This window comes from Scophthalmus maximus, chromosome 20, assembly GCF_022379125.1.
Source record: "Scophthalmus maximus strain ysfricsl-2021 chromosome 20, ASM2237912v1, whole genome shotgun sequence".
NCBI lineage: Eukaryota > Metazoa > Chordata > Actinopteri > Pleuronectiformes > Scophthalmidae > Scophthalmus > Scophthalmus maximus.
Genome location: NC_061534.1, coordinates 2,781,590 through 2,796,251, shown reverse-complemented (window position 1 = coordinate 2,796,251; position 14,662 = coordinate 2,781,590). Strand labels below are relative to the sequence as shown.

At 43.0% G+C, this 14,662-nt stretch overlaps 1 protein-coding gene across 2 annotated transcripts in view; it reads right to left on the bottom strand.

Annotated features, from left to right (window-relative positions):
• Positions 1 to 14,662, bottom strand: part of si:ch211-196i2.1 (collagen alpha-1(I) chain) — a 69,932-nt gene that overhangs the window by 13,368 nt on the left and 41,902 nt on the right. For both annotated transcript variants that reach the window (XM_035608200.2, XM_047329586.1), the window contains 30 exons: positions 14,299 to 14,343; positions 13,871 to 13,990; positions 12,581 to 12,619; positions 12,431 to 12,484; positions 12,285 to 12,338; positions 9,922 to 10,029; positions 9,753 to 9,806; positions 9,319 to 9,372; positions 9,161 to 9,205; positions 8,612 to 8,665; positions 8,349 to 8,393; positions 8,188 to 8,241; positions 7,843 to 7,887; positions 7,512 to 7,565; positions 7,366 to 7,410; positions 6,913 to 6,966; positions 6,445 to 6,489; positions 6,298 to 6,351; positions 5,581 to 5,688; positions 5,376 to 5,429; positions 4,832 to 4,885; positions 4,553 to 4,597; positions 4,268 to 4,321; positions 3,479 to 3,523; positions 2,753 to 2,806; positions 2,453 to 2,506; positions 2,278 to 2,331; positions 1,990 to 2,043; positions 1,697 to 1,750; positions 160 to 204 (listed from right to left, as the gene is read on the bottom strand). In XM_035608200.2, the coding sequence (XP_035464093.2) occupies positions 160 to 204; positions 1,697 to 1,750; positions 1,990 to 2,043; positions 2,278 to 2,331; positions 2,453 to 2,506; positions 2,753 to 2,806; positions 3,479 to 3,523; positions 4,268 to 4,321; positions 4,553 to 4,597; positions 4,832 to 4,885; positions 5,376 to 5,429; positions 5,581 to 5,688; positions 6,298 to 6,351; positions 6,445 to 6,489; positions 6,913 to 6,966; positions 7,366 to 7,410; positions 7,512 to 7,565; positions 7,843 to 7,887; positions 8,188 to 8,241; positions 8,349 to 8,393; positions 8,612 to 8,665; positions 9,161 to 9,205; positions 9,319 to 9,372; positions 9,753 to 9,806; positions 9,922 to 10,029; positions 12,285 to 12,338; positions 12,431 to 12,484; positions 12,581 to 12,619; positions 13,871 to 13,990; positions 14,299 to 14,343 (1,698 nt within the window). The remainder of the gene's footprint in view (positions 1 to 159; positions 205 to 1,696; positions 1,751 to 1,989; positions 2,044 to 2,277; positions 2,332 to 2,452; positions 2,507 to 2,752; positions 2,807 to 3,478; positions 3,524 to 4,267; positions 4,322 to 4,552; positions 4,598 to 4,831; positions 4,886 to 5,375; positions 5,430 to 5,580; positions 5,689 to 6,297; positions 6,352 to 6,444; positions 6,490 to 6,912; positions 6,967 to 7,365; positions 7,411 to 7,511; positions 7,566 to 7,842; positions 7,888 to 8,187; positions 8,242 to 8,348; positions 8,394 to 8,611; positions 8,666 to 9,160; positions 9,206 to 9,318; positions 9,373 to 9,752; positions 9,807 to 9,921; positions 10,030 to 12,284; positions 12,339 to 12,430; positions 12,485 to 12,580; positions 12,620 to 13,870; positions 13,991 to 14,298; positions 14,344 to 14,662) is intronic.

The window sequence follows — 14,662 nt, the reverse complement described above, 5'->3', positions numbered from 1 at the left end:
AATTTAAAAAAACCTAAGAGACATTGGGTGATATTTCTGAACGTTTCCGAGCAAAATGTAACTTGTGCAAACTGCATCTCTCGATAGCGACAGTGAGGTCAGCTCATTAAGAGCTGCATATGAATCCATACGCAACATGTGGGGGAAGCAGAATATCACCTGTGGCCCCCGGAGTCCCTTCTCTCCAGGAGGACCTGACCGACCCTGAAGAAGAAGAAGAAGAAGAAGAAGAAGAAGAAGTCAGAACATGTTAATCCAACCAACAGGATCTGAGCAGTAAATTTCTGGATTAATTGTAAAGACGATGTAATTTGTTTTTTGTTTCAGAATATCTTCACAACTGCAGCCGGAAATTCATTTGGATCAAAAACTGCGGGAAAATATTTGATCACAGTGTTTCCTTTTGTTCATAATAACAGTATTTTAAGAGTTGGGTGGATTGAATTAAAACAAAAACCTTATACTGTATATATATATATATATATATATATATGTATATGTGTATATATATATACATTTTCCTTCCTCCTACACCTTTACCTGCACGATAAAGTTAGAAACCTACCTGGAGCAATAAGGAAAATACATTTTTATAATGAGCTATGAACCCCGAACACTCACACTTGTCACGCCGTCAAAAGCAAATCACACATCTAATCTCCATTTTATCATAATTTCTTTTATTCCCTCTTCGAACATGATCTTTTGAAAAAGATGCTGCAGCAAAAAAACAACAAGCCCGGCCTGTCTGACTTTCCATGTCTGACTTTTGCAGACAGGACTGTGAACGCGAAAGTATTGAGTTCAGCCGGCAGCTGATGAATCCACCTCCGTACTGCTCGACCTTACTCTCTGTCAGATTGATGGATTTCACTACAGCAAAGGGCAAACGTGTGAGAGGAGCACTAAAGTGTGTCCACCGACACTGTGAGGAGGAGGAGGAGCTTCAGGGAAACGGTCCCCACTTCCATTACTGCAACTAACTCCTTCCATGCAAGAGGGACTTTTCTTATTTCCAAATCTAACCAACCAACAGACAGCGACTGATTTATAGAGTTTCAGGGAGATGGTTTGACCTTCCCAGGTTCACCCGCGACTTTGAAACACAGGAGACGGAGCAGAGGATAACAAAAAAAGAGAAAAGAATGTGTCTAAGCCAATCATTTGGCAAAAATAAAATGCACAATCTCCTGGAGATACAGTTCAGGAATTGATATGATCACGCTTATTGTAAATATGTAGAAATGGCAGGACATTGTCCCAACGTTCATATTTTTTTTTCCAGTTTTCTGCTCCACTACCCAAGACTTCACAGCGGAAGTGGGCTGTTACATGTGCAGAGGAATGTTTAGTGGTTGAGTGTTTTCTCCTGCCGTGCTCCGGGGAACGCTGATAGAAGAAACTCACTTATTCGTAGTCTATCGCGGGGACGTTCCACCTCGCTCCGCTGACTCCATTTGCCACCAGCACCCCCCGCAAACAAAATCAATGGCCGTGACCCGTTCGCCTCGGTGGACTGGACCGTCCCCGCACACCAGCTGCACACCGGAGCGCTTTATTTGCCAAACTCGCTGCCCTCTCAATCCAATCCTCTGAACAACACTCAGTCCCTCTCTCACGTGGTACGAACAGTTTCCAAAGGGGGTTTGTGGATGGAAAAATAAAAACAAAAGAAAAGAGTAAACTACACACTCACTGCAGGTCCTGATTTCCCAACAGGTCCGGGCAAACCTCGTAAACCCGGCTCCCCCTGGTGGACACGAAAAGAAGAGAACATTGTGATTATTTTTTTACGTACCAGTTAATGTCTGAATATAAATGTCACTCTCCTCGTTGGATCAATGCCAGTGATGCTATGATTCCCTGCACAGTTTAACATCTTTTATGGTGTTCGAAGATCCTCTCCGGTTACTTTCCTCAATCGATGATGTTGGTCTTCACAAGGCTTTAACATTAAAGATACTGCAGATGACACAAAGGCGATCATACCCTTTCTCCTATGAATCCCACAGGCCCACGCATTCCCACGTTCCCCTGGATACCCTGATGGGGGAGGGGACAACACACGGAAGGATGTAAATATCAGCTCATGTCCCAAACAGCAAGACAAGAAGATGAATGGCGATAACCACTGCTTTCACAGATACTGCAAGTTAAGTTTTAACGTGCAAGAATCTAATATTCTGTTTATCGATACAGTTTGTGTATGTGCTATGAAAAAGTAGTGCAGGTTGTTTGCATGTTGCTCTGCTGACATACATGACACACATCACTTACATACATGCCTACAGGGCCCTGAGGTCCCTCCACGCCGGGCTTCCCTGTGAAACCCTGAGACACACACACACACACACACACAAACACACACACACACACGCAAACATAGTTCTAGAGAACACATAATTGACAGAATACACACATACACCAGGTGTCTTTGTGCCCGTGGACTCACCCTCTCTCCCGGGGGCCCCGGTAAGCCTGGGGGTCCTGTCTTTCCTGGTGGCCCCTGTCACATGAAAACACTGTCACCAGAGGGCCAAAGTACCAGTGGGGCCGCAAACACAGGACTGACAGCTGGCGGACCAGATTTACAGTAAACCCTGCTGCTCTTTCTCAAAATACAGCATGTGCTTCAGTGGATCTGTTCATCGGTGAAGCTCCTGCCTCAACTCTAGAAAACTATTCCCAATGCAGTGGTTCAACTCCTCCGTCCTTAAAATGACAAAAGCCACAGAAAGACAACGCAGCGTACCAGAGAACCTGTAGGGCCGTCCGCTCCCGTCTCCCCGACTACTCCTTGAAAACCCTGGAAGAAGAAAAAAGACAAAAAGAAAAAGAGAAAAAAATCACAAGAAGCCGCGAGAGGAAACTTCATGAGCACGGCAGAGCCGACCGAAAAACACCAAAGCGCAAACGTGAAAAAATGTGTCATCATTGTCATTTATTGCCCTGCAAATAACAGACGTGCACCGAACTGTGACGTCTTTGCTTTTCAAATGAGCCGAGTCGGTGTTTCACTAATAAGTCGCTTAATCTACCGTTTGATTGCTGTTCTTGCCACTAGTTCGGTGGACTCCGTGATGATGCTCCCCCCTGTCATTACGGACCGTCTATTTGTAATTATGAGGCTGCATTTGTCTTCGCTAACTGGATGATGATGTGGTCACCGTGAAATGTGGACATGCAAAACTTGTTAGTCACATCTGGAGCCCTTAAGTAGTGGAACCAGTTTTCTCAGGAGATTAAAAAGTTTCGACAATGAATTATTGAACTAAAAATATTTGGTTCTGGGTTTTTGTTTGTTTGTTTGGTTTTGGCCCTTTAGTTCCACTCAGGAGAAATCGTAATGCTGCAGCATCCAATGAGATTTTCCCATGCTTGTTGAATGACATAATGTAGGTGCAAAGTTATGAGTTAACATACACGTGTTTATGGTGATTAATTGCAAAACTTAATAAACTGCGGCGAGCTGTCGTACCGTCAGTCCTTCACTGCCGGCGGGGCCCGTTGCACCCGAGGGACCCTGCGACAGAGAGACACAATAAATACCAACAATGCAAATTTGTCCACACGGGGCAAATAGTGAATCATCATCACTTTAAGAAATTACTGTATGAAGTTTGTTAATTAATTTGATTCAGTCTCATTTTCATTACAACTTTTTTCATGACGCATTTTTTCCTCATTTCAAAATAAATACAGAAAGATGATGAAACTGATGACAAAGATTTGAATTTAAACGTTTGGATTGAAAAAAATCTCACAGTCAATTTTTTTAGTATTGGATAAAACACAGCGACGGCAAATGATACAGATACATGAACTCTCCACCACTTCCTGTGATGAAAATTGTACAACAACTCAAGACACAACTGTACAAACACTGCCCCCTGCTGTCCGAGCCAACAATTACTACAAAAATAATAAATTCAATTCAGCTTGGTTATGACATTTTTAGGACATTTTCCATCTTAGCAGTTCTTCTTTGACAGCCGTTTAATCTTATATTCAGATAATCATTTTCTAAAATGAATGTGATTATGTGGAGTGCAGCGTGTCCTCTCTTTACAGGCCATGTGTCCTCTAAAAGCTGGGCAATAAAAAGAAAAGTGTGTGGGAAATAAGAAACTATATTTATCAGAAATATGAAAAAGAATAATAAACACTGGTCCAGTATGTGGTGGAGCGTAAAGGAAACATGGGACACACACACACACACACAAAGTATTTACAGGTGATGGATTGAAATATGATAGAGAATGGGAACCTGTGTACCAGGCTTTCCTTCTGCTCCCCCTGGTCCCGGAGGCCCCGGCAAACCCTGCGAAGAACCAACCACAATCACACACACAGACATGCAAACTGTTTTTTGTTTTAATCATAAATCTAAACGTCATTTTTCGTTTAAACTCAAATTGAGGTCTTTTATCTGTAATTCCGATATTGCGATTTGTCAGACATGCATTTTAAACATATGAGAGGAGCTACAGAAAGTTTAAAATGTTCAAAATATGAATTATTATTTCATGTCAGGCTTGGTGGGCAAGTTTACCGATGGGCCCGGTTGACCAGTGTGGCCCCTCTGTCCAATCAGACCCTGGCGAGAAGAAAAGAGAGAAGACAATATTATTATTAATGAACTAATAGAGGAATAAAAACTTACTACACACAATCCCAAGGAATTAAAATGATCCAGCTAATTATTTATCTATAATACCTTTGATTTAGATTTGTTTTAGATTTCTTTCAGTTCTTATTCTAGAAACAGCCACAATATCTATAGACATTTCTTAAATTTTTTTGATGATTTAACGAAAAAGGTGCGTCATACCTTGTTCCCTCTGGGTCCTGGTTTTCCGTTACGTCCATCGTGTCCTCGATTCCCCTTCAAGGAGATTCAGATGTTAGTTTCTGTTGTTGAGCTTTAAAGACCAGTTTTGTGTTTGTCATCATCTTCAAAATATTTCCAGATGCCATAATTGAAAATATATTTTCTGGCACTTTTGATTAATATTCGACAGAGACAGTGAAGGAGAGAGCACAGGAATGAATCACTGTAAATGTCCCGGAGTCGAACCTGGTACAAACAATTCAACTCTCATGCTGCAAGAAAAATAAAAACCTTTATTACTTTTAAGATTCTTAAATTTCTCTCACTTCATGATCCCGTGGAACGACCACATGTATAAACATGGAGTGTGTTAAATTCATGTTGTTGCAGTAAAAATTGTATCTTTTTTTTTTCAAATTCACTGTTAAAATTTGTCGCATTACGCCACTGGAAGCTCTAACGTTACAGTTAAACCCGCTGCTCGGATCAACATATGAAGTCATGTGACGTTTCTCCGCCTGCAGACGCGTAAATCATCACTGACCTTTAACCCCCGGCTGCCTTGTTTTCCCTGAGGGCCCGTTTCTCCATTTGTGCCCTGAATGAAGAAATGTATAAAATCAGTGGAGCTTATCTTCACCCGAAACCCTCGTTAAAAAAAGATCATGTAATGCAATATTACATTTAAAAAAGTGGGTTATTATATTATTATTTGCCGCCAGTGTGAATGAGAACCATTTAATAAGTACCTGAGTGCCTGTGGAGCCCGGCTGGCCAGTGGCCCCTTGGAAACCTGGGAAGCCAGTGGGGCCCCTCTCTCCCTGAGGACCCCTAATGCCCGCTGCCCCCTGAAAACCCTGAGAGGAAAACAGAGACCGTCTGAGGCGCCTTCCCGAATCGTACGGCACGAGAAATGATGGCGAATAGTTCGGCATGTTTGACAATATCCACTTATTCACACACTTGTGATTTGTAGAATTGCTGGCAGGTGGATGATTTTGTCAAAGTTTTGGACCGAGCTAGGCTAGCTGTTTCCACCTGTTTGCAGTCTTTGTGCTAAGCTAAGTTAACAAGCTGCTGGTTGTAGCCTGGCAGTGCAGGTTCAAGTCGGTGTCGGAATAATCAGAAAAATGAATTCTCCACCTGGACAGAGGGAGTTGTTTAAACACTCTCAACACATAAATACAACACATTTTGTTTACAGCGTCCATGCTTTTCCCCACATTCCGACTTTACATCACACAAACACACCGAACAACGACTTCACAGCTCGGGAAATGGGAAGTACCGAGATGCACGTGCAGTGCACAAATATATATTAAGTGTGCAATTTGTGAGAGTGGCATAAATTTTCTCATGTAAGTGAAATAAGTGTATTTCAAAAAAAAATAAATGCCGAGCTATTCCTTTAGGAAGCTCTGAGACATTTTATTTGTGTTATCAAACAGAAAACTGCTGCTTCTTACTTTGTTGCCTTTGGGGCCCGGGTCCCCCTTGTCCCCGTCTGGTCCCCTGTTACCCTGTAAAATATATATATGTATATATTCAAAAAAACATTCAGACAATAATGTTCCGCAGTAAATATGTTTTGTAGATCTGCACCGAGCACCTACCGTTACTCCGCCAAAACCCGTAGGACCTTGTTGCCCCGGAGAGCCCTGTGAAAAAAACAAGCCAGAACGTCTGGATCAATGTTTTATTTACAACTGGAAACAATGACGACAGATGAAAACAGTAATCATAAAGGCAATTAAGTAATAAAGGACCAATAACAAATTTTATAAGCACTAATAAAGCACTGATTTCATGATCTGATTTAAATTATAGAGGAATAAATGGCCAGTAAAGATTAAGCCACCTGGAAACTCTGAATCTGTTGCAGTGACTCGTGCTTCAGAGTGAATAAGAAACACAGTGAGTCCATGTTTCTGATCCACTGAGGCCCCACAACCAGCAGGTGGCGCTGTGAGGCTGCAGCAAACTGTCGGCCAGCAGCGAGATGAGTGTGAAAATCTGTTTCACTGTGAAGTGTATGACTGATGATGTAACAACCCTGGTGAATATTATCAAGTCTAACTCACCATGGGCCCCTCGAAGCCGGGATCCCCCCGTTCTCCCATGGGCCCCACAGGCCCCTGATATGAAAACAAAAGGAACATTTAAAAAACTGTGATAAGATACTGATTAAAACATTCTCCTGTATTTAACTGGTTTAAACCATTTTGGATTTGAACTATTTCTTTAATGACAGCCGTCTCTACCAGAGATCTATAGTTTCAATCAATCATTTTTTTGTATATCTGAAATACTAAATGAGACAAATTTGTTTAGCTGGGGTGAACTTTTCTGCCAAATTATAAAATTCGGCATTATAAAACATGTCTGTCACAGTATCAGCGTCGGGGGCATGATTGTAAAATGCACAGTTGTGTTCCAGGTCAATGGTTAAACCTCCTGTGCACTGTTTTGAGATTAGGGTTAGAAAACAAATCAGGAAAAGCAGGAATAAGTCCACGTGATGAAAAGAGACTTACGGGATCTCCTTTAGAGCCGGGAGCGCCGCTCATTCCTGAATGTCCCTGTAAAGAGTTTGACTTTAACCCCCTGCACTTTACGGATTTACAAATCTAATGAGGCAAAACATCCCACGAGTCTCTATATCGCCTTGAACCGTACTCACTTGGGGCCCTCTGAGTCCCTGAGGTCCGATCTGTCCCTCTAAACCTGGAGGCCCCTGATTGGAAGATAAAAATGCAAATTAATTTCGTGCCATAAACATAGTCTCCAAAGAAAAATCAAATACCAGCAGAAAAATCAGAATCAAAATCAAGTTCAAGTCTAAAGTTCAAAGTTCTTGTCATTCCAAACATGCACGTGAACATTTCCAGACTCAGGTCCCAGTGCTCAGCAGAATAAATACACAATGAAATAAATAATTTCACATCTACAATAGAGAAAGCAATGTCTAAAATTAATAGTTACTGTAAATAGAGAAAAAACAAAGTGTTTACCTGTGGGCCTTTGGGGCCAACGGTGCCAGCAGGTCCCATGTCCCCCTGAAAGAAATTGTGTTTTATATATCAAATGTATAAACAAGATAAGTTTGATGTTTTCATTTGAGATGTTGATGCTGATGATCCATCTGGAATCAATCCAGCCAATAAAATCATTCATCAAGCCGAAACATCTCAAGCTATCTGCTTCCAGTTTATGACACATTACAATTTCCTGCTTTTCCCCAATTAGTGTCATTGTAAACTAAATATTGTTTATAATTTTTTCCAGGCAATGTGCAGACATCACTTTGGGCAATTTTCAATATTATTTTATCATTTGAAAATCTTTTAAAATCTCACCCTTGATCCGTTGACTCCTTGAGCACCAACACGTCCGGTAAAACCTGGCGCACCCTGAGACACACACACACACACACACACAATACATTATTCATATTTATATATACATAAATAGAACGAGCAGACACATATTTTATCGCGTCATCCTTCCATCTTCTTACCGTGGGCCCTGGCGGACCTGGGAGGCCGTCCAGTCCGTTGTCCCCCTGATGACATCAAGAACATGACATTAAGCATTACTGACAAAGTTTCCATCAGTTCACATGTACAGTTCAGAATCTCTCACAATCAATACTGTATATATACATATATACTAGATACTCTATTAACAAACTGGGAGGTCCAAAAGTCCACCTTCCCATCGACGTGAATGGGACAACCAATTCTAAGTGTCATGCCTTGTTCCTATATAAATAACACTCACATCAGGCCCACAGGGCCCCTCTGGACCGTAGCCACCCCGGCTCCCATGAGGCCCCTGCAGAGAAGATTAAATATGAATTCAATGTCAAAATATGACATCGAAATACATAGAAAACAGTGTTTTCAAAGTGAAGATTAATGATACAGATTGTTTCCAACTGGTCGCACAGCGTGTGCTAATACTGCGAAGCAGAGATTCAGATTTCATGGCAAGAAGAATCAAAGTAAACCTGAAAATAGAGTGAAGTTGGAAGCAGGGAGTCAGCGCCTCAGAGCCTGGAGCTCATAGTTCAAAGAGCGACCGTGATGGGGATTAAGACGGATTAAGTAGTGCCATTCCTTCTTTCACCGAAGCTGCTTGTTTGCTTTGTTAATCTTACACCAGTTGGATTTGCTATATCACACTATGACAGCTGTTATACTCTCATTCTTAATGTTTAAAACCGAGCCTGTAATGGATTTGTACGAATCACGTACTTGCCCCACAAAGGTTATGAACAGAATGTTTGTTGCACATTGAAAAAGGTGATATAACGGGAGAGACACTCACTGGTGGGCCGACAAGACCACGTCGTCCAGGTAAACCAGTTGAGCCCTGCACAAAGACACAACGCAACACATGATCATTACAACAATTCATAATTCTATATGAAAGACCTGAATATTCTAATTTAAAAGGATGGATGATAAATAAATGCATCAGAGTACCTTCTCTCCAGGTTCACCGATTCCCCCTCTTGGACCTTTGAGGCCATCGAGACCCTGGGGAGGTTGGAAAAAATCAATTTCACATAAGTTACACCTTTTAAATTGAAATAATTATGTTAACATTAAGACATTTTGGTCCTGATTAAATTAAAAGGTGACAGAAATAGTGTTTGCTCAAACTCTATGCAGTACAATAATGCATGTGGAGTACCTCAGGGCTCTTTCCTTGGCCCCTTTGCTTTTGTCACTTCATATTTCACCTCTCTTCATCTCAAATTATAAAAATTACAGGACTGCCTGTGTGCTGCGAAAAGCTGGAGGTTAAAAAAATCTTGACGGCTTTGAGTCCTGGTTTCAATTATGTAACATATCATACACACTAAATCAAACTTTTCTTCCTTACAAAAGTAGCCGTGCTTTTTTTATTTGCTCACCTCATCACCCTTTTCCCCTTTGGACCCTCGCTCTCCCCTGTGTCCCCAGAGGCCCTGAGGTCAAATACAGAAGAGATGCAGAGATGTAAAACAAAATATATGATTTACCAGCTGTGACACCTTCATCCTGGACATGCAGCGGGATGTTTACTACACAGAATGTACCCACTGGTAATCCAGGAGCACCGGGTGCCGCGGGCTGACCGTCTTCTCCATTTTCACCGTCTCTTCCCGGGGCCCCGACTCGACCGGGAGGGCCCCTGGGCCCCTGATCACCCTGTCGGCAACAGAAGCCATCACAGTTAAGCAGCTGTAAATACTGACGGAAAAACAAAGTGAAACAAAAAACAATGAAATCAATCAAACAAACTAGAAAATGAGCTATTGAAAAATGACAAAACTCCACAGCGGTGACGAGCTTCACATCAGCATAGTTAGATAATAAATTACAAGTTTTTAGTGCGAAGAAAGCGGCTCTCTGCTCCGCTCCGCAGAGCCGTTCATCACACAGACACCGGAATAACAATACACTGTAGAAAGAGATTGTGGTTGGCAATAACTCTGCCTGGAAACAGGTGGGAAAACGTGTACAGATTCACACTGAATGGCTAAACCACCTGTTCTGGCACTGGAGAGGAATATATTTCAATCTGCTGGAGGATGATGGATGCTGCGTTGCACGTGCAGAGACTGGCATGATGAATGAGGGTTGTTTTAAAACACAATATTTAACCAGGATAGTTTCACTGAGTGTAGTAAAAGTGTTAAAAAGGGTTACAGCAGCTTACAACGATATAAAACAGAAAAGAGCAGCCATTGGTCTCATTTTGCTTCAAAAATGGTTCAACCTAATCAGGAAGTAATTTTACGATGCTAATTAAAAGCTTCAATTTAAACTTTTGGCCCACTATAGTGGCATCAGAAAGTATTAACACGCCTTCATTTATTTTTAACAAACTTTGTGTTGACTTTGTTTTTAAAAATGTTGCCAATTTATTTAAAAAATGACATCTCTTATTGGCTGAAGTATTCAGACTCTTTGCGGAAGGCATTCCAGATTGCGGTCTGATACATCCAGTTCGGGTTTAATTATCCTCGAGATGAGCCAAGAACTTGACGGCTGAGTCAACCTGTGGCAAATTGAATTGAGCCCACATAGTTTAGAAAGGCGCACACACACACACACACACACACACACACATGTGTACACAAGGTCCCACAATTCACTCTGCATGTCAGGACAAACCAGCCAGGAGGGACGTCCCTGCAGACCGGGCGCAAATTAAACTTTGTGGTGCGGCATAGATCAGGGGGAGAAGCATAAAACTCTTCCTGACGCTTTGAGAGCTCGTTGGGCGGGAGCGCAGCGGTCTTAATGATTGTGAAACGGAAGAAGTTTGGAACCACAAGGACGTACGCGTCCCTGAGTTGGGCCATGCGGCCAAACGGAGTAATCGGGCACGAACGTCCTTGGCCAGGGAGGCGATAAAGATCCAGACGGGCACAGAGCTACAGAAGTGCTCTGCAGCAAGAGGAGGGGAACCAGCAGGAAGGACGAGCACGTGTGGGGCAGGAAGAACGGGAAAAACTGTCCCGGAACATATTTAATAAGGGCTCTGAGTAAGTTTATAATTTAGAGATGTCAGTTTTTGACAAAAATACATTTGTGACTAATTTCTAAATACATGTTTTCACTTTGTTGGCCCCTCGAGAGCCTTCGAATGTCAGAGGAGGAGCTGGAAAATGTTGCGGCGGAGGGTGAAGTCTGGACGTCCAGCGCCAGATAGGCAGCCGATGGATGGATGGATGGATGGATGGATGGATGGATGGATGGATGGATGGATGGATGGATGGATGGATGGATGGATAGATGGATGGATGGATGGAAGGATGGATGGATGGATGGATGGATGGATGGAACGATGGATGGATGGATGGATGGATGGATGGATGGAAGGAAGGATGGATGGATGGATGGAAGGAAGGATGGATGGATGGATGGAAGGATGGATGGATGGATGGAAGGATGGATGGATGGATGGATGGATGGATGGATGGAAGGAAGGAAGGATGGATGGATGGATGGATGGATGGATGGATGGAAGGATGGATGGATGGATGGATGGAAGGATGTTTCCTCTTCATTATACTTTTAGTGTAGATTGAAGTACATCTTCGACACACTCATAGATGCAAAAAGTGAAAAGGATCAGAATACGTTCTGAAACCACTGTGTTGGCAGAACAGTCACCACATGAAGTTGCACAGGCGACTCGAGTATTTTCGGCTAAACCCAAACCTCACTGTTTAGTCCCCTGTGCTGACTCACCACCCGGCTGAGACCTCACACAGGACTGGGCAAGAAAGGCCCTTTCAGTTTCCACAATGTCCCAATGAGCTCCCGGGGACTCGTGCTTATGTAATTTCAGATGTTTTTTTGTGAGGCATTTCAAATTTAGAGAGAAATATGGAACATCTTGCTTAATTCTCTCGATATGAGAGTCACAAGGAGTTTCATATACGGTTGCTCACCATCTCTCCTGGGATCCCCGGTCGTCCACGCTGCCCATGTTCGCCGGCGGGCCCCTGAAAAAGAGAGAATACAAATACAAATTGTTCACCGATTCCCAGGAATTTCGAAGCGCAATCAATAATTGTGCCTGGAGCCCGTCTCCTACCGGGATGCCAGGCTTGCCCATCTCTCCCGGTGGTCCTCCGGGACCTTCTTTACTCTGCAAGCTCACAAAGAAGGAAACCGGCCTCAGGTCAACAGGATTGAGCAAAACAACTTAATCCTGTCTAGCTATTAATCGTCACTGCATACTTACAGGCCAACCGGAACGAAGCAACTGGTAGAAATTGGTTTGCTACAGAATGAGAATGGAAACACAGGTACAGGATAAACTTCTGGAAGTGGAATAAAACTTGTGAGCAGAGTTTTAAAGCAAGGAGAGCGACTGGGTCGCCATGATTCCTTAACATAATATGTGGTGTGGTCGTGGTTCATCATTAGTTGGAACCCCCCAAAATAATAACTGTCCAAACTTGTGCCTGTGGCTCTGAAGAGACATTCAAAAATATTTGCCCCCGTTAGTTATTGTAGATAGATAAGAGCGGGTCCGGAGCATGTGAGTGGAGTCTGCTGGAGGCCCACGACTTCGATCATCTCGACATCTGTCCAAGTCCTGTTTTTGTTTGGGGATATGTTTGGATACGACGGAGGTCTTCAAATTGAATCCTTGTCCCCCGCCAGCGCACTTTTTTTCCTGTGGGGGACGTTCCCTGACTTCCATTCCACAGTCTACTTTGTCCTTAGCTGAGGGAGAATCTTTAAATCATGGGATAGGGGGGCCCTAACTTTTTGGGGCATATGGGAAATTTTGGGGTTGTGGAACTGAAAAAGTGACGCATCTAAAAAATGAAAACTACGTTTGCATCATGACGGAGCTCAGATTTTTTTTTGACAGGTCTTTGAAATGTGAACACTTCAAATGAAATACATGACCATCTCTCAAATCCCATGGTTTCTGTAGTTGAAACGAGTCTCTCCTTTATCACTGACCCTCGCTCGGCGTGAGTCAAGGGACGTGAATGACCTGTGGAGTCTGTCCACCTGAGAGTCTAAAGCACACGCAGCACAGTAACAAATTGCCATCACAAACTACTAGCAGACCTTTCCTTTTGTCATCTTCACCCCTCATCTGTTCGACATCAGCTCGCGCACACGATAAGTGCAGGGTCAAAGGTCTTCACAGATCTTATGGCTCTGGAGAAAGATGGCTTAACCGCAAAGAACTTTTGATGTCCAGTGTGTCTTTTGAGTAACTGACGACGAATTGCATAAAGGCTCAGGGACAAAAGGTCATCTGCACTTCAACTGGTTAAGATGTTGGAGGGGACACTGAGGGAGAGGTGGCATTTTACCCGGATTTAGAAGACACAGCTGTTCAGTCGGTGAGGAAAAGGTGATTTGCATTGACTTTGTATGTAATCTCATTAGTGTTTGGTGTGAACACACCTCAACGGATTACTTCCATCTGAACTTAATCCTTGTCCCTTTACCCAACCCAACCAATTCAGAAGTGGATGACAACTTGCTACGGGGCTGGAGATCTTACCTGGAAGGCAGCCCACTCCTCAGCAGTATTCCTCCACAGGTAGAGGGTTGGTAACCCCGCCGGTCCGGGAGGTCCCGGTTCCCCCTTTTTTCCGGAACGGCCTTCGAGGCCCGTTTTACCCTGTGAGAGATGAAAAGCAGTCGGTATATTTATGCTAGAGACTAATTTGATTTACACGGGATACTTGGTATTATAGCACAGCGTTGTGTTCAACATTACAACATTAATATACACTCAGACATAATGAAGGAAGGCGCAGGAGTTTAATAGCCATAGGTAGTAAAAATGTGTAAGGTGAAATTGGGCTTTAAAACAACATATGGCCCCTTGTTTTTCTCAGAGGTGCACAGAACAGGGCTCCTCTTAAATCCTGAAGAGTCAAAGGGAACTAACTAAACACACTGTTATGTCGTTAACATTACTTTTACCTTATCACCTTTAAACCCAAGGAGGCCAGGTTCACCAGGACAGCCCTGCGGAGACAGTAACAAGCCGCAATGAAACACGAAACACACCGTAAACCATCGGTCAAATTGTGCAATTGTCGTATCTATAACATTTACATACGCAGTGAGATTTCCATTATTTTCTACACCAAGAAAACCTCAGCGTGTCCGACCACACTTACCACAGGAAAGCGAGGTCTTTGTTTCAATACACCTGCCACATATTCTTCTGTAAATAAGAACCTTTAATCGCGTCAACACACTCTACAGGCGTACGTACAGTACAACAAGCGAGTCAAGTAAGGCCTGAGATGTTGTGCACGAGGAGGGAGAAGCTAACAGGTCC